General features: G+C 52.2%; 1 protein-coding gene across 1 annotated transcript; it reads right to left on the bottom strand.

Annotated features, from left to right (window-relative positions):
* Positions 1-4,635: 4,635 nt before the first annotated feature.
* On the bottom strand, positions 4,636-17,868 carry LOC104262074 (angiopoietin-related protein 7). Its single transcript, XM_059832038.1, has 6 exons — positions 17,482-17,868; positions 11,373-11,595; positions 8,363-8,500; positions 6,715-6,931; positions 5,311-5,506; positions 4,636-4,782 (listed from the first exon to the last, which is right to left on the bottom strand). Exons 1-6 carry the CDS (start codon positions 17,866-17,868, stop codon positions 4,636-4,638), a joined length of 1,308 nt encoding a protein of 435 aa, XP_059688021.1.
* Positions 17,869-18,725: the final 857 nt, after the last annotated feature.

Below are 18,725 nucleotides of genomic sequence, written 5' to 3'. Positions count from 1 at the left end.
AGATGACCCATTAGTCTATCCACGGCGTAGATAAGCAAAATGTCATGTCCTCAGTGCCAGGAGAGGAGCTGAGGGGATTTCTTCTCCTCAAACAATAAGGAGGAAGTGGCACCAATTCCTCTCCCATCTTTGCTCAGCCTGGGAGAGGTGGTGGCACCAAAATTTAGGACCACCCCCCCAGAGGGGTCGAGTGTCCATTCATCCTGGACCAAGGAGGTTCTCCCTGACCTGGTCCTCCCTGATCGAGGCTAAGGAGATCCCCTCTGACCCTGGGAAGCTTTGGAAGATGGTTATCCAACCAAGGAGCTGGTGGTCCCACAGGTGTGGGATTTGGTGCCCGCTTTAAGACAAATCCCAGGAGGGGATTCAGACCTCCCTGTGAACACAGCAGCCATGCTCAGGGGTTCCCATCACACTCAGGTGCAACAGCAAAGGGGCCATATCAAAAGGGACCACGCAAAAAAGGACATGGAGTCAGTGTTGAGGTGGCAGAGTCCACCATGATCATAAGAACTGGTGGGATGTGAGTTAGCAACACCCAAAAGACATGTGGGATAGGATCTGGGGTGAGTAGAAGAGCTTGTTACACCCAAGAAGGGAGGAGAAGCCACAGGATCAAGAAGAAGGCAAGACGCATACATCTAGTACGGATGACGACAATAGGAGTCTTGAGGCTGATCCTCAGCAGACTTGTAGGAGCTGGGTAAACCTGTAATAAATAAAATACCGCTCTGTTCAGTACATTTTATTTGCATAAACAAAGAATAATAAAATATATTGCTCTGGCCAAGGACTCAGTGCCATACCCCACAACAGCATGTGCATTGATGGGTCTGAGAGGTTGCAGGAATGGTGACACAATGGAAAGAGGCACCCAAGCTGGGCTGAGGATGAAGAAAATAGGGAGGGATTAAAATATCTTCCTCCAAAGACCCTTAAAAAGCACCCAGAAGCTTTGAGGAGGGTAGCAGAGGAATGGGGGCAGAGTCAGGAGAGCACAGCTCTCCTTGGGGACGAGCCAGCGGGTGTCGGGGGGAAAAATGGGACACCAGGGTAAGAAGATGATGATGGGGGCACAGCTGATGACACCAACACCATCAGGAAGAGGCTGTTTGGAGGAGGGCCTCCAAAGAGGATCAGGGTGAGTCAAAAACAAACAAAGTGTGATGCAGATGGTGTCAGGATGCACATCCTAAAAACTCTTGACTCTCTCCAGGCACCCAGCAGAAACCCGCCCCACCTATAACCGCCTGCATCTCAGATCATCCTGCTCCGTGGCCTGAATCCTAATGAACATGGTCAACGCTCCAGCAAGGCTTCAGATGCTCATTTTTCTCCCCTTGCTGTCAAGGGGGAAAGGTGATGATGGCTTAGGCTAGAGAGAGAGGTCAGCTGGATCTTCTTCCTGCATCCAGCTTTGTGCTCAACACAGTGGTCCACCTCAGATAACCCCCTCCCTAAACTGATCAAGTTTTAATCTCCTTTCCAGTGTTTTCATTGTTGTGTCTTAGAATAGCTAATGTTTAACTTCCCTGTTCTTCTCCCTCCCTGACTCTTTCTCCTCACCCCAAGGTGTTTGAAGATCCAGCCCTCTGGTTGTGGACCCCTCACCGAGGTTTTTTTTGATGACTGTCACTCCAGGAGCCCTTTCCTCCATTTTTTGCGGTTTCAGTCCAGATACCTTTCCCAGCCATGGGACTGGAGACCTGTGGGAGCATGGGCTGGTGGCCCTTGTAAACCTTCTTCATCTCCAGTAGATACGCTGAGTCCTGATTATCGCACAGATGCAAACACTTGCATTGACCTAACACGTCAGGAGGAAATTGTTCTCAGGCATTCCTCAGTCTTGGATAGCAGTGAGCCAAAACAACGCGAGGTCATGCAGCTCTTCTCCCAACAAGACACACACAGAGCCCGCCGCTGGTCCACAGTAGGAATATTGCATGTCCACATGCACAGGGGTCTGCAGGTTAGTGTGACAATGCACGGGACCCGGCGGGGTGTCTGCCTCATGGCTGCACTCGATGAGGCTCTGTCAATACAATTTCTTGCCCCGCATCACTTTAGACAGCACTATAATGGGGTCAGCCCAATTAACAAGGTGGGGGTTAGTTTGAGTGTGAAGGGGAAGAGCAGAAGAAGGAGCCAGGCTCACAGCCAGGAGCCCTGGGGGCAGTCAGACACACTTTCCTCTCCCAGCGCAGAATCGAATGTATGGGGTCATTTGATGGGGTGTATTTAGTTTTTTGCATAGCCATGCTGCTGTGTCTGGCCCAAAGCCTGGTACCCAGCAGACACCTGGACCAGGACCATCGCCTTCTCCCAGGGGAAGCCAGTAGGGTTGTCAGCCCCATGCAGGGGGAGAGGCAGGGGAGGTATCCCCATGTCCCTTCTGCTGTAAGCTACGGGGCATGAGCACCCAGGAGTTCAGGCTTAGTCTTCTGGAGCAGAGCTGCTTTTGCAGATGCTGGTCCCACTTCTCCTCCTCCCTGGGAGGAACTCAGGCATCTTCTGGCTGGATTTGGGGCTTGCTGGATTTGTCCAAGGCAGATTGGGCTGAGAAAAAGAGGTGTTAATGTAGAAACACACAAAAAAAAGAGAAATAAGTTATGAAACCAGGTAAGGAACACAGGAGAATGGGATCTTTCGGTGGTTGGAGGATGGATGCCTACAGACAGTGGTGATGCTAACCTGGGTACCCAAATGCACGGGATGCCCTTGGACAACTTGCTAGACTGTCCATCAGGCCTATGCCCAAAAGACTTAGTGCAAGAAGGTAAAAAGGGAAACACTTGTACCCTGGTATGAAAAGCTGTGGGGAGGGAAGGATGGTAAAACTGTAATTCAGCAGTAGTAGTGCGTGAGGTTTAAAAGTGATACCTTTGTCGTTGTGTTTAATAATGTGCAAAATCATATTGTAGATTACTAATTATAATGTGATCATTAGTTAATTAGGCTGTTGCTTATTCAAGTGATTTATTAGTCTCTTAGTAGGGTATTGCTTAACCAGTGGACATCATGGCCTTTTGAATGCCTGCAGTCCAAAGGGGGAACGTCGGACCCTGAAGGAATGCTGTTATATTTGAGACGTGTGTGCCACGAGGCGAGAAAGCTCTCCTCCCACCGCTGGCAGTGCCCAGATGTTCACGGCAAGTGGTGGTCCAACAGCAGCGTAGACCAGCCCATTGCAACTCCCAAACACCATCAGATATGTCTTGGGAACATCCCCCCCAAGGAAGACTACCAAGGCAAACCCAGCAGCGGGAAAGACAAATAATGTTGGTTTATTATCTTGGTGATACTAGTTTGTAAGGTGTTTGGAAGGTAACTTCTCCACTTGATTTGCCAATGAAAAATGACATTCCAGGCAAAATATTGTCCAGAGCAGTGTAAAAGCTACAGAAACCATCAGGGAGCCAGCAGAGCATCAAGCAGGAGACAAGTAGTTGGGCGGAATGGTGCTTTGTCTCTAATACATCTGCCTTTCCCATTCACTGAACCCTCTTTGAACTCATCTGCACACACGAAACAGGAAAAAGGTAATCTAATTAAATATTCATCACCAAACACAATCAGGGCTGAGGCCAAGTCCCAGCCTCCATCTCTTTATCCTGCAAGGAGGTAAAGTCAGGAAAAAAGGAGGGTCTCTCACTGCAGCTACGAATGGAAAATTAAAAGACAGAAAAAATTAATCTTCTTTATCCGGAGTAAGGCAGTAAAAAAAGATTTAAAATCATGTCTGATCATTCCTGCAGACCACTTTTGGGGTAGACAGAAAATTCATCAGAAGTTCTTTGCTGGAGAAAGGATGAAGAGGTGAAAATGGAATGGTAACGTGGAAAACCTTCAGCATTTTTTATTTTTAAATCTTTTCATTTGGAGTATTATTGTCACAGCTTGCTAATGTCCACGTGTGTAACACAGTCCCTGCCAGAGAGGGTGAGGGCCACTGCAGACCTTCTTCCTCATTTGCCCATGACACCGTCCCTGGGCGATGCACGCTGGCTCTCCTGCCTTTCCTCAGGGCCATCTCAGCACCTTGGAGCCACCCTGACACATCCCTGGGGTGGTGGACCTTCAGTACCAAATACATACGTGCCAATGTGAACAGCGAAACTCTGTCAAGACCGGAGAGACACTCATCTTAGGGCACAAGAATTGGTCCCATGTGGAAAACTTGTACAGGATTGCTGGTTCTTTGCTTCCCTCTAAAATACTGTTGGGTTGGTAGCCAGAGCACTCAACATTTCCATTCAACATAAGGTCCAGCCTCAGTGTGTGGCTGAATCCCATCACTCAGTCAACTGGATTTAGTCTCAAGTCTTGGGGATGCCCAAGCCTGCCAAGGACTGCTGCTACCGGGTGAAACAGCAAGCCATGTGCTTGTCTTTGCAAAGCCCTTCTCAGCAATCACTTCCATGTTTTTAGGAGAGCTTTCACCACCCAAACACTTGTTGAAGGTCTTGACACCTCTGCTGTTGGTTCAATTTTCTTGAAAGCAAACAGGCAGCAACAGGCACGGTGGCTCGGTCCTTCCAGGATCTCCAGCATCAGTTTTTGCTCACAGCAAACTATTTCCAGCCCTCTGTTCCCAACGTGCAACGTGAGGGGAAATGAAGAACATCCCAGGCTCCTTCACGGGGAGAGGTGGGGCCGGAAAGTGCGTGGTCGAATCATCATGACCACCTTCCTCAGGGAGTAGTAGTCCGTGTCCTTCCACGAGTACCACACGATACCATCCGGCCCCAGGATCTTGCGGTTTTTAATGGAGTATCGGCCACCCTGTGATGTAGAGAAAGAAGGATGGTCAGGCATGGGAAATGCATGGAAATGTCATCCAGATGGGAGCATCAGAAAACCGATTGCTCTGAACACTGGAGTGAAGGGCTTAATGACGATGCGGTGAAAAATGCACATAAAGCCCAACATTTTTCAAATGGTCCCTATGGAGCCGGCATCCATCCATCTCAGGCTGCGTGAGTCACCCGTACCACAAGTTTCCACCACGTGGTCCCAAACCCCAGCGTGCAGAGGTGTCTCAATATTCATGTCTGGCCCATGACACTGAAAAAGCTGGACCACCTTGATGCCCAGCACTCATTTTGTTCCCTCCCTGGAGAGCAGAGGCTGGTCAAGCCAGGAATGATTGCTATGATGTGAGAACCAACAGCCTCCTCCCAGCCCTGGACCTTTGTGTGCTAACATCTGCATCCTCATTCCTCCACTTGACCTTGTAGTACACCCCGTTGAGGTTGGAGAAAAGTGCTGGTTGGAGAAAAAGCAGCCTGCATCCTCATCCTTCCACCTTACCTTGTAGTACACCCCATTGAGGTTGGAGAAAAAGCACTGGTGGTACCACCAGCCTCCATGGGAAATCTCAGCACAGATGTTCCCTGAGTCGGGTGTGCTGAAGCTCCTCTTGTTGTGGTACCAGGCAAAGGAATCCTCCACCGTCCCGCTGAACCCATCCACGTGCAGGCGGTAATAGTTCTCCTCGTCTTCAATGCTGCAAGCAACAAAGGTGGGACTATTTTATGCTTAAGTCTTCTTTCCAACCTGGATACTGCATTCCTGGTGTGGACACCTAGCAATCATCGAGCTGCTCTGGCCAGGCTCCCTGCTATGATTCATCACTTCTAGAAGCCAAAGATGTTGTATTTTTCCCTTCTGTGGGATGTGCATGATTTTGTCATGACTCAGGGCACTTGTTATAGGTCTGAACTGGGCAGACTGTGACTCTAAAACCACAATAAAGGACTGTGGCAGCTTTGGCAAGACAGTCCCTCTAATTACACAGCACTGCCTCCTCTCCACCTAACAAGCATCCCGCTTTTCACCTAGACTCAGCTAATTACTAATTCCCTCCCAGGATAACAAAGGCTGAAGGTCACTGCCATTGCACATGACATCTGATGAGAAAGGTTGGGATGACCATTCAGAGTACGCATTTGCTGGTGGAGGATGCTCCACGGCACATTCAGGCAATGGGATTTTTTTTTCCAGCAGTTTTAGCAGTTTTGCGATCTGCTCAAAGCCCTCAAGCTTCAAGCGTCCATAAGGTGTGGTGCTGCCTTGGACATCCTCCCATGGCAGATTACTCCACAGTCACCCACAAGCATTTCCAGTAGAGACAGGGAAGTAGTTAATCTGGGATAGTCTAGACAGACTTGGTCATCCCTGATTAAGAAAGGATGTGGCTGATGTGGTATGGATAAATAAAACACCAGAGGAGGGGAAGAGCTATAGACAACGAAGGACATTACATCAAGTCCAGGAAGTAAAAGCCATGAGTAGAGAGGGTAAAAATCAAAACACAACTCTAAACCAGAGATATACTGGAGGACCTGTCCAGCAAGACCAAGGGATTCAAAACACTGTTTTTGACATAAAGCTCAATAATTTTGGCAGAAAAAATACTCCTAAGCACCTGGGGACTGTCCATTGGGTCCTACAGCTCCCTCCCTCTGGGGCTGTGGATGTTGACCATGGCTGAACGACACTGCATGTTCGCTAGCTCACACCCAGGCTTCGACCCAGAGCAAAAATTGGTGGTCAAATTCGGGTGGGGAAGAAAGAATAGAGAGCCTGGACCCAATCTGAAAAGCTCTCTAGACAGAGTCACTCTGACCTCAACGGGGTTCTCATGCCTGAAGTTCTCCCGGCATTGAACCAGGTGCGTCTATGAGAACCAGGGGAGGCCATCCCACTTTCTACCTGAAGACCTGGTAGAAGGCGTGCTTGTGCTTGTTGTTCCAGTCCTCCAGGTCGATGCGCAGAGAGTAGTCCCCTTGGCTCGTCAGCTTGTGGATGTTCTCGTTGCCCAGCCAGAACTCACCATTGAGGTCCCCAAAGCCCTCCTTGTACTCGTTCCAGGTCCGGTTGAAGTCAATTGAGCCGTCCTGACGCCTCTGGATGACTGTCCAGCCCCCACCTGTCAGGAGAGAGATAACATAAAATGGGAGTCTCCAGAAGGCATCCAAGGGTCCCAGACAGACCCCTTACTGGTGTCATCTCTGAGGATCCACCTGCAGCTCAGCAAGATGTCTCCTTGTCATGTGTCCTTCCACCAACTGCAAAACACAGTGTTGGTTGCTGCACGGGGATAAAATGTGATGTGCATCATAGCTCATGGAAGGAGCCTCCCAACTCTCCCATGCCGTTCATGATGGTGTTCTGCTGTTGGCTGTCAGAGGGTCATTCCAGATCTTAAGGTGGTTTTAAATGAGAGCGAGCTGGTAGTTTTTGGGAAGCGAATGTTTTGGACCTGGAACAAACTAGAGATCCTGGAGTTTGGAGATTATGTACTGTTCCTGCAGCACCAGAGAGGCACACAAGCTCTCCCAGTATTGTCTCACTGTCTCCATCTGCTCTCCCATCTGTCCAAATCCTTCTCTCCTCTCTCATTTTATTCCAATATTGTAAGCTTGGGGCTGCGGGGGGACAGGACTGGGGCCATCTTTTTATTTGCTGTTTGTACAGTCTGTTACTCTGCAGCGTCCAAGATTGTGTTGATGGTCATGCAAATAATAGTAATGACATCATAACAGAGACCACATTGTCTGAACAGCCTGTTTCTTAATGAGCGCGTGCATCCCAAAGCTGCAATCACCTGTAGATACTACAATAGGGGAGATGCCTACGTGTGGGGAGCTGAACCCCTTCCTCCAGCATGGGACGTGTTGATGTGACACATCCATCCGGGCTGGAGCAGATCCATGGGGCAAGGAACTGACAATCCACTGTCCCATTTCCCTGACGATTGTCCTTATTCTTCCAAAACTCAAATGTCGCAAACTGCTTTTGTTAGTAAGTTTGTGCCTTGGGATGACAGTAGTGTGCTCCGTATGGATACTTAGACAGCAAGGGTGTGGGAGATCACCTGCTCCCTCATTTACACTCCAAAATATCTGTGGGAGAGGATCTACCACCCACCTCCTTACTTCAGCACAGCTACAATTAGTGGTTGCCCACACATAGCCCTCAACCACCCAGAGATGCTCCAAATACCCCCCAGTGACCAGCTGCTACCCCAGAAGGGCTTCTCTTTCCCTAAGCCCTGTGTCATACCCACTAGTGTGTTGCAAATATTGTGGATGCATGAGGACATCTCAAAGAGCACTAAACACCTGTATTTAACAGAACCCCAGCCATAATGTCTGATTTGAGCTATTCATCCAAACCCCTCCTTTGGTCAGCAGAAAGGACAAGTCCTCTGTCCCCGGAGAAGAGCCCTTCTGGAGATGCTACTCTCACTGACTATAATGTAGCCTCGAAATAGCTCAGACATAAGATACAACTTTCAGGTTAGACAAATCCCACCCAAAGTTCTTCTAGAAGATGTTGTAGGTGCCTCCTGCAGTACCTTCAGTGTCCATCTCACACAGCACTTCAATAGGCATCCCTCCGACTGAGGGCATGATGCTGTAGACCCCAGATCGCCGGAGCCCGTTGTAGTAAACGGAAGCACAGTCGATGGGGCAGTTCCTGGCATGCTTCACCTCTGAGGGAGAAAGCAGAGAAACACGGCGTTTAGTGCACAGCGTGGAGAAAGGGGCACGCAACCAAAACCAGCACGGTTTTCATGCAATCGTAATGCAGAGCTGGGCAAAAAAATCCCAGATTCAGAGCTGCTTCTGAAGATGAAAACCTCTGCAGCATGTTGGCTTCACACCTGAGTGCAGCGGCTTATTAGTGATAAGGTTCATTAGCACAGATCTGCACTTAAGGATAATGTGGCTGAGGAATGGTCTTCAGTTCAGCTGTTTTTTTAATGGCAACACAAATGATATACAATTAGCCAGGCTCAAATTAGATTATATCCCACACCAAAAACGTCCTATACATTGATGAAGAATAGGCTGGTTCTCCAGCAATGGTCGGTGTAGATAATAGCGGAAGGTTTTTCTTCTCCCAAACTGCTGCTGTGGGTTTTGTCTTACAAGGAAAGGGGATCAAAATCATCCTGGAGAATCTAAAGATATTTTCAACTGGGATATGTCAGGTGGGATTTATTTCATCTGGCACCCGCCACCTGTACTTCAGGCAGGTGGTCTCAGCTAGTCCTTAGAGACTTCTGCAGAGGGCGTTTTATCCAGGTTTTACGTGGGAGAGAAAAGCCTCTCCCCATCTCCCTCCATCGCCTTCCAAAGGAGCTCAGCTGAGTTGTCTGCATGGTGCACGGTGACATCTGAGATGCCCTGGGGTTGGCTTTCAGCTGTCCTGTGTAGGTCCTGTCTTGTATCTGCCAGGCTTATGTGGATGTCTCGGATGCTCCAGAGTATTTTGGGTGGCACTAGGTGTCAGCTGAACTGAGACGCTAGTCTTTGCAGTGGAAAGAGCATGCTGAATTGCTCTCGGCCCATGCACTCTTTTCCTCGTTATCTTAAATATCCGGCTCATGTGGGGACACACATATGTAGACACGCAACATAAAGCGTCTTCATCTGTGAGCTGAGCCTCCCTGGTGAGACGAATCCCATCTTTAGAAAGAAAGGCTCAAAGGAGCTCACACAGGCAGTTCCCCTTCCTTTTATTTACACAACTAGACCAGCCTGAAGCACAACGTGGCCTGAATACCAGACTGGGATTGCTGGGAGAACTGGGAGCCTGAGGGAGGGCAGAAAGCATGCATGGGAGATTGCCCTTCCATGAGGCACAGAGAAAGGATGAGTCCATGGGACTGGGAGGGGATGAAAGCTCCTTGTGAATGGGAAAGTAAGTCCGGGAGGGAATGATGGATGAATAGTTGCAACATCCCAGCCCACCAACTGGAGAGCGTGGTGGCTGGGAGGTCCCCCGCAGGCTGGTGACAGACTGGGGACATCCTTTGAGGTTGGCACTAATCGGCAGTGCTGCTGGAGGGGAGCGCAGTGGGAAGAACTGGTTGTGTGCCACAAGCAGAGATCAGGGAGAGGCGACCTAGATCCAGCAAGCGTCTGGGACAGCAGGCAGAGCCCCATCCCACTTAACCTCCTGAAAGTACTGCATCAACCGGCTGCACTCGGGCTGGCATCCTCGGGGCCAGAGAAGTCACCATCCCTGTCACGCCAAGTTATTGAGATGAATCCCAGCTCTGGCTTGCAGGTGGTGGTCATGGGTGTAGGCATCAACTCTGGCATCCTGGTTTTTCACAGAGTGTTTCTTGCTCAGGGCTCAGAGGCACCTGGAAGCAGGTACCAGTGGAGCTGTTTATGCTACCTCCACCACGACATGGATGGCCAAAAAAGCTTTAAACGAACGCAATGGAACAGATGTAGACTGGTTGGCTCAGGGGAGCAGTAACATGACTTTCCCCCCCCCAGACATCACCAGATCAGATCAGATCAAGGTTGGTAGGTGAAAGCCATTAGCAGTTCAGCCGTGCATGCCACCTGAGTCATCCCATCCAGCCCACTCCACAATGGAGAAGATAGACGCTGTCCCTAAAGTCCCTCAGACACAGTTCATGGAAGGCTGGAAGACTATTCAGAAGTATCGCTTCATCCTTCTCCAATGCTCCTTCTGGATATCTGCTGCAGGAGGTGGGATTTGGGGCACAGGGACGAGACTGGCACATCTAGTGTTGTCTTCTAGAAGACCACCATGCCCTTGCCACAGACCCAGAGACTCGAACAAGCTGCAAAAGCAACTCAGTTTCCCTTCCAGCACCTCAAGGTTGAGCTTTGCAGATCCTAGCTATGGTAGGCCCTGGTCAAAATGTTTGCACAGCAGTGCGTTCTTTGGCAGAAAATGGGGTTTTAGTCAAACTGAACCTTGAATGCTTTAACTGAAAATTCCCATGTTTGCTAAAAACCAAAGAAAACAGACCTGGGACTATCAAGGAAAACAACCAAAAACCTGGAAAAAAATTAAACGCATTCATTAAAAAAAGAGCATGTGAGAAGTAACAGAAACCAGTTGTTTTTCAAAGTTGAAGAGTTTCACCAAAGCCCTAACTTCATGCTGTGAATTTTTGAAGAAAAAATATATCTTGTTTTTTGGTGGGTTTTGTTGGATGGAGAAACAATCCCTGGAGCTGGGAGGAAGGCTCACGCAGCTGACTGCAGGTGGGGTGATGGGAGCAATGCCAACCTGGTTGTCAGAGCCTGAGCTGGTCCCTGAGACCATCTCACACCATCCATGGAGAGAAAAAGGAGCCACCAAGGGACACGACCCCTCTCCTAGACGACATGGAAACCTTCCCCAGAGGTCTCCATTGCTTTGAGGAGCCCTCCTGGCTGCCTTGGAAAGGCAGGTTGGGTGAGATCGGACTCCTGGCCAATGCAGAGGGGATTTAAAGCAGTTTTACCACACTCTGTCCCCACAACCCCCCTTGAGAGAGGTCCTAAGGGTGAAGCATCCCCTCCCACCCTGCTCCAGCATCTCCCCATCACCTGGATGGTGCATCTCCTCCTGCAGCCTCATCTCAGCGGGGCCGAGGCAGGTGGGGTTACGCCAGGCCCAGTCGGTCAGGACGGAGATGTTGTTTATCTGCGCCTGCATGTCGTAAAGCAGTGTGGCCTGGATGTGCTGCAGGGTGCTGGCCTCGCTGTACCGATGCTCCAGGTCCTGCACCCGTTGGGCCAGGCTGTGGTTCCGGCCGGCTGCCTCCTCGTGCTGCAGGCAGGGAGAAAGGTGAGATGGGGAGGATGCCTGAGGACCGGCACGGAGACAGGGGCATGGCCCCGGGACCCCCCAGGGATGGGCAGGCAGGGGAGGAAGCGGGTAGAGGAGCTCTTGCTGCGTGCACCAACAGAGACCAAGGACCCCAAGGACGGTGCCTGCACCCTCAGCCTGCAGCCCCATACCAGCCCCAAGCCCACCGTGGGAGGCAGAGGCAGTTCGGTGTTCCCAGGCTGTGGTGCAGGCAGGGCGTGCACAGGCAAGCCTAGGGCTGCAAGAGCAAGGCAAGCGTATAGGGTTCCGCCGCGGACACCCTCCTGTCCGCAACCCGTTGCAACATGGATGTGGTCTCTATGTATTTAGCAATGCCACCACGGCTGGGTTTTCCTTCCAAAAAGTTGTCCAATCTCCCCTTGAACCGTATAATGCTTTATAACATTATAACATTTAAAACATCACAGCATTTTATAACATTATAAGGAGCTCCACAGCTTATCGACACCTTGCATGGTGAACCACCTCCTGCTCTTCGGGCAACGGCTGGTGTCCTGCAAACAGCAATGACCACATCCATGCTATGCAAGGAGCGGGTGTGATACAGGACCCCAGTCCTTTTCACGACCCTTTTACTGCTTGTTTTTAGGACATCCAGTCTCTGATCCTATGTAACATGTACGTGCAAGCTGGCTGGAGATGCCCACAGCTCACACCAGGAGATGGGCACCCTGAGCCCCACCACCACGCACCGAACATGCCCCAGATGCAGTCACTGCAGACACGCTCGCCTCTCTTGTTCAGTGCTCCCTGTCCATTAGATGGCAGAGCAGGCTTTAAACAGCACCTCCAAAATGCCACAGCAGCCTGGGGGACCCCCCCTCCCTCCCCTGGGCAATGCAACACCTCCACACCCTGCTCCCCAACAGCCTCCCATGGGTCCGGCAATCCCATACCCCCAGCTACGCTGGAGGGATGCTGGTTCTCCACCAGCACTGCCCTTCCCTGTCCCCTGATGGGGACATCTCTTCCTCCATCACCCGCTCGGCGTCACTGCCTCAGGCTCACAAGCCACCCCAAGACCCTGAAATTAAGTGAGTTTATTTTCTCACCTCCCTGTCCACAGCATCAGGGGCAAAGCTGGATTTTTAGGTGTCCATGCAAGCTTGCGGCTTATTAAATATCCCTGGGGACACAGAGATCTGGCACTTGACTCATCACTACCTGCAAAACCGCAGTGGTGCTGCTGAGGGTCAGGGATTTCCTACAGCTGGAAGGGATTTTCATGCCCAGAGTATGTTTTCTTCCCTTCCAGCTGCTCCCAGGACCTGGCTCACACCTCGGTCCCCATTCCTGCCTGGACAGGTCTCGGCTTGCTGTTCCCAGGAGATGGCATCACCACTGCTGGGTTGTTGTACCAATAACTAATGGCAGCTGTACAATATCCATCCCAATGCTGCTTGAGAATTCTCTGCATGGCCCTACTAAAAGCCCACCGAGCCTGCCTGTATCCCCAAATCCAGAGCATCTAGATAGGCAGGGGCAGCAAAGTGGGAATTACAGCGTGCAAAAACACGGTGCTTTCCTTCTCAGGACTGCAATGCCTCTGGCTCTACCATAAATCAGCCGTCCCCCCAACCTGCTCTGCGAGCTGTGACCGATACAGGCTTCTTCCAGCTCCCTTCACCCACGCATCAGCTCTCCGAGTAAACCCCATGACTCTTTCTCCCAGACAGTCCCCTCCTCCACAGCCAATACCTTTTTTTTCCTGCTGCTGATTAAAAACCGGCACAGCCAGACCACCGCGACGGTGCCCTGATGCTGCTCCCTTCCCCGCATCCCTCTGCTCCGCTGGGACCGGGGCTGTATTTTGGCACAGGGGGGTCCCGCTCTGTGCATTACTCAGCTGTGCAAATGCAATAGGACTGGAAATGCACAGGGAGGGCTGGGCGAGGGGGGTCCTTTTTGCTCCCTAAATCATGATAGAAGGAGGGAGGTGGGAAGAAAGAACATAGATGGGCAAACTCATCTCACCCAATTTGGCTGTCCCCGTTAGTCCAAGAGGAGCTGTGACCGGGAAGAGCCTGTTGCTCTCACTCAGCCCAGAAAGGGATGCTGAGCACAGGTCTCTGCTTGGACAGACAAGCCCACGCTGAGCTCCCGGAGAAATAACTGACAGCAAACCCCAGGGAGACCAACCAGCAGCAGCCAGAGGCTGATTTATGAAGACGGATTAAGGGAGCAACAGCTCCTCGGCGGGAGGAATGGAGGCGGAGGAGAGCTACCCTACAGTGGGGAATTTGGCGGGGCAGCTCCCGGGAGATGCGAGGGGATGCAGGAGGAAAGCAGATTCCTAGGCTGGGCACAGGCGTTGGGAAGTGGCCAGACCAACGCAGCAGGAAAATTCCCTCCGGGAGAGTCCCGAAGCCGGCGGGGAGCAGAGGCGAGGAGCTCAGCAGCCGTTGCTGTCTCTGGTTTCCTCTGTTCAGCTACAACTCCCTGCTCAGCATGCAGCTTTGCGTCTTGCTTTTCTCCCCCTCCGGTGCTTGGAGGGTGACAGGACAAACTCATTACCATCAGCTAAACTCTCCAGAATTTGTTTTCTTCCTTCTTCTTCTGGGCCTCCCTTCCCTTTGTTTTTTTAGACTCATGGGAAAACACTGAAGTTGGAAGAAATGGCTGGAGGTCTCCAGCCCACCCCCCTGCAGAAAGCGGGGGCAATTTCCAAGCTGGATCCGGTTGCTCAGGGCCTTTTCTGGATGAGGTCTGAAACTCTCTACAAACGGTCTCAAAAGTTCTCAGAGGATGTCCCCTTTCCGAGTGCAGCAGTATCTTGGTGGCATGGATGTTGCTGGCACTGTCCCCCAGGTATGAACCACTTGGAGACACCGAGGTAGGACCCGGGACCTGGCTGCTCCGGGATACCTGGGTGCACCCTGTGTCCCTCTGCTCTCCTTGTAGGGTGAGGAGCCCAGCAGCACCCCACAGCAGACACATCTCCTTCAGAACTGCTCATCTGGGCTCTCAACGAGGAGAAACGAGTTCTCCCAACTCATCCCATCCTCCAGGAGACATCCAAGAGGTCCTAGCAGCATCTATGTCTGCATTCACTGCTCAGGTCTCTATGAGGTCGACTGGGTCCCATAGAGACCCTTGCACAGCAGACGTGGGAGATGGGCAAGAGGAATCCCACCCTTTGGTGCTGCTCCAGAAGCATCCCTGTCCACCAGCTTCTCCCCAGCTGCCAGGCACAGGCTGGAGTGCCAGGGTATGATGTGAGAGCATCCGCTATCTGTCTAAGGATGATTCAGTACAAAAACCCAACAAATAGCAGGGAAAGGGATAATAAACTAAAAAAAAAAAAAAAAAAAGACACAGAAATAACCAGGTGGGTGATAAGGGAGACAGTAAGGGAGACCAGAGGCTTCAGCCGATGGGCCAGGAAGGGACCTGCTGGAGCATGGCCTTGAACAGGGTCCACCTGAGCCCCGTGGCAGATAAGAAGGGGGAAAACACGATTATCAGGAATATTAGGGGCTTGTGTGACTCTGTATGACTTACTATCATAGCATCATAGAATGGTTTGGGTTGGAAGGGACCTTAAAGATCATCTAGTTCCAACCCCCCCGCCACGGGCAGGGACGTCTTCCACTAGATGAGATTATGGGGTGTTCAGGGGAAGAGCTAAAGGTGGGGAAAGGAGAGGGGTCAGGGGGGCTGGTGGGGAAATGAGCGTAGGAAAATGGAGAGATGGGGGAGTTTAAAAGGGCTGGACTTGCATAAACCAGCTGCCAGCCAGTGCCCTTGTCTGACGGACCCTGATCACTGCAGTCTCCTCTTCTTACGCAGTTCTTTCTTTAGCTTTTTTTTTTCAGTGTAATCTCGCTTTCCCCTATGTGTGAGTGCTGCAGGGGCTAAGTGCCTGCAACTGGAGGGGCGTGGGCTGTAGGGCTCACAGGTCTAGGTCGGGGTCTACATACGTGTGCACAGGCACATCCGTGTCTATGTGCGTATATATGTATATGCGTAAGTGCATATGCATGCGTATGTTTATGTGCATGTGCATGTATGAAGGATGTAAACACCAGCGGCTGGAAAGACCTGGGAGTGTTTGTATTTTCCCAGTGAATTTAATTGTGTGTGTGTAACTCGCTATCAAACTTCAATCTGGATCAGCTGGCGAGCAGGAGGAGACCGGCGTGCAGGGTAAGAAGATGCAGGATCTGGGCATGGATATTAGGTGGACTGAGAGCCCATTCTCCACATCTAATTCCCTCGCCTGAAGAGCAAGAATCCTGCTCGAGGCCATCAGCTCAGCTTCCTCTACGGCCACCACCAGGCAACCCACATCTCGGGAGGGAATTTGGTTCTCCTCCCTCTTCCCTCTGACTCTGAAGAGACCCTGCACAACTGCCACAGACCAGACACTTCGCCTTTAGATGGGTCATTTCAGAGCCTGGAAATGAAGAATGGATTAAGAGCATGAAGACTGCAGGGAAAATATGTAGTGCATTACTATCCTTCCTTGGCTCTGAGCTGGAGAGGTCGGTGAAAGAGCTGCAGCTGCAAGTAGCACAGAAGTGTGTTTTGGGGCCAGCGCAGGGAGCTGGGATTGGGGAAGAACGGATTAAACAGTCCTAAGGGTCAAAATGTCACCAGGGGATGAATGTGGGAAGTCGGAAGACCGAAGACCTATTGCACCAGCTTGTCCCAGTGCAAGTGCAAGGAGAAAATGGGAAAGGAGCGGTGGAAAGAGGGTGAGAAGGCAGAATGGGGGACAGGGGCCACCATGGGAGGAGGGACCCTGGGCAGGGGGCACCGAGGGGGTCTGTCTGAGCTCGAGCACCCACCCTGACTCACACGCCTCCTTCCCTTCCTCCATTGCACCAGGAACACCTCGGTCCCACGGAGACACCCACCCAACAGCGTGGCCATCGCAGCGCTCAAACAGCCCTGCAGCCTCCGGCACAGCCTCGCTCTCCCCGTGGGGCTGCTCGAAGGAGGCTTTCCAAACCGGGAGCCCAAGGGTGAAGATGAAAGGAAGCCAAATAGAGAATAAATCACCCCCCCGAGCTGGACCGTATCAGACCTCATCTCCTCCAAGAGCGAAGAGAAGGGTACCATTCACCCAATGGTCTCGGGGATCTTCCAGCTGACACCAGTACATTGCTGCTGGTTCTTCTGTGCATCTCATCGACAACCCCGTGAGATATCTTAGCTGGGAAACAACTCCTACAACCAGCAATAACACACCCTGCTCCCTCCCTGTTCCTGGCTACAACCCTGTGCAAGCTGCTGCTCACCGCTGCCGACAGCCAAGCCAAGTGTTTGCTGGGCAAAACCATGGGGCAGTGCCAAACACCTGAGAGCTTCAGAGGTGCCAAACAAGGTTGGAAAAAAGGTATTAGTGTGAAGCTTCAGGCTGCGGGGCCAGTGAATGGACCCGGGGTGGGATGAGCACCAGAAAGGAGACTGCGGGAAGGGTGCCGTGGGCTGGAGGTCAGACCTTCTCCTGCTCAGCCATGGACATCAGAGATGTGGTCCTTCATCGGCCACCCAAAACTCCAGGTCTAGTCTGGGATCCTGCTATGGGCAATGGGATGGATCGGCAACCCCTCCTAGGTAGGCTTGAAGATGGAGGAGATAGCACAGATAAAACACCGAAAGGTTTGTGGCTAATGTTAAAAAAGATCAGCCCTGGAAGGCTCCTGAGCCATTACAGCAGGAGCAGCTGGGGTGTAATGGGTATCTTAGCCCACTGTCAGAACAACACCATATGCTTCACCGGGTGTCCTCCCCCTGCAACTGCGGGGAGCTGGAAGGGACCGTGGGAAGGCACCATGGGCACCCGTGAGGAGGAGTGGTCTGTGAAGAGCAGCCCTTTACCTGGAGCTCGAGGACTTTGATGCGGTGCCGGTGGTTCCTCAGCTCCTCCTGTAGCTCCGAGATCAGCTCCCGCAGCTCCAGGACCTGCTGCTTGCGCTCCTCATTCTCGTGGAGCCAGTAGGACACTTCGTCGGTGCAACGAAACATGTCCGGGCACCGCTGCTCGTCCCCCTGCGGCAGCGTGGCCACGATCTTACAGCGGCCGTTGGGCAGCACCTGGTTGCTGTACTCCCCGCACTGGATCAGGCCCGTGCCCTCCTGGGGACCCTCGTGGTCTCTGTACGCTGCGGGCAGGGATTTCTGCAGTGAGGGGCTGCTCAGCGTGGCCACAAGGATAAGGGATAGCAAACCTGCCCCGGCAGAGCTGGGGCGGGAGAAGACCTCCATCAGGCAGGTAAGGATGGTCCCCAGGGATGACCCCACGTGTCTCATCATCAAATACCGTTGGGGAGAAAGGTGGCAGTCCCCCGGGCATAACACCAGGTCTTCTCCTGAGAGCTAGCAGGTGAGGTTGCAGCTATATGGGAACAGAGCATCAGTAGGGATCCCGGAGCTCCTGCCAAGGGGGTCACCGTAGGCAAGGGACTCGCCTGTCCCCATAGAGCATCCTCCCTGGTGTCACCCCGTGGCCACCAAGCTGGGACCAGCTCCCGTGGGAGCTCCTCCGTGTTCCTGGCCAGGCTCCACCAGCTTTGTGGGCTGTGTTTCCCCTCCTGCAGAGCTGCCGGTTGGTTTGGAGGGTGTTGAGGTCTGGCTGGGGGTGGTCAGCCCCTCGGGCAGGGCTTTCTGCCCATGCAGGACCATGCATGGGAAGGAGCTGGCTTCCCTGGATAGGGCATCCTGCTATGCCGTCTCTCTCTGAAATGGGAACCAGAGCGAGGAGACAGGTGATGGAGAGGAAGGATGAGCAACCAACCCTCCCCACCATGCTGCCCACCTGCAGCAACCCAACAGGTTCCCCCACCTTCCCCGGCCCCCTCCAACCATCCCCACAGCCCAGGGACACAGGGCATGGATTTGGGGCTCTCTCCATGTCCCTGTCTATGACATTTTCTTGGCAGATGTAGCTATAAATGGAGTTATCAAGTGAACACGTCCAGCTACACGGGGAGCTCAGACCACCAACTCACCCTTGGGGAGGGTTAGACCACCAACCCATCCCCGGGGCAGTCCGCATGGACTCTGGCCAGGGGCTGATTGCCCCACGTGGGCTCAGGTCCAAGGCGGGATGGAGGGTGGCAGCC

The sequence above is a fragment of the Gavia stellata genome, chromosome 2 (assembly GCF_030936135.1).
Source record: "Gavia stellata isolate bGavSte3 chromosome 2, bGavSte3.hap2, whole genome shotgun sequence".
NCBI lineage: Eukaryota > Metazoa > Chordata > Aves > Gaviiformes > Gaviidae > Gavia > Gavia stellata.
The sequence above is the reverse complement of the archived record's forward strand: the minus strand, read 5'-3'. Positions and strand labels throughout refer to the sequence as shown.

Bases quoted from the DNA above. Each gene is read 5' to 3' on its own strand.
- LOC104262074 (XM_059832038.1), bottom strand. From the start codon at position 17,868: ATGGAGGTCTTCTCCCGCCCCAGCTCTGCCGGGGCAGGTTTGCTATCC. The intron at 8,501-11,372 runs GTGATGGGGAGA...TTTCTCCCTCAG, and splicing joins GGAGGAGATGCACCATCCAG to AGGTGAAGCATGCCAGGAAC. The intron at 4,783-5,310 runs GTAAGGTGGAAG...TCTACATCACAG, and splicing joins TCAATGGGGTGTACTACAAG to GGTGGCCGATACTCCATTAA.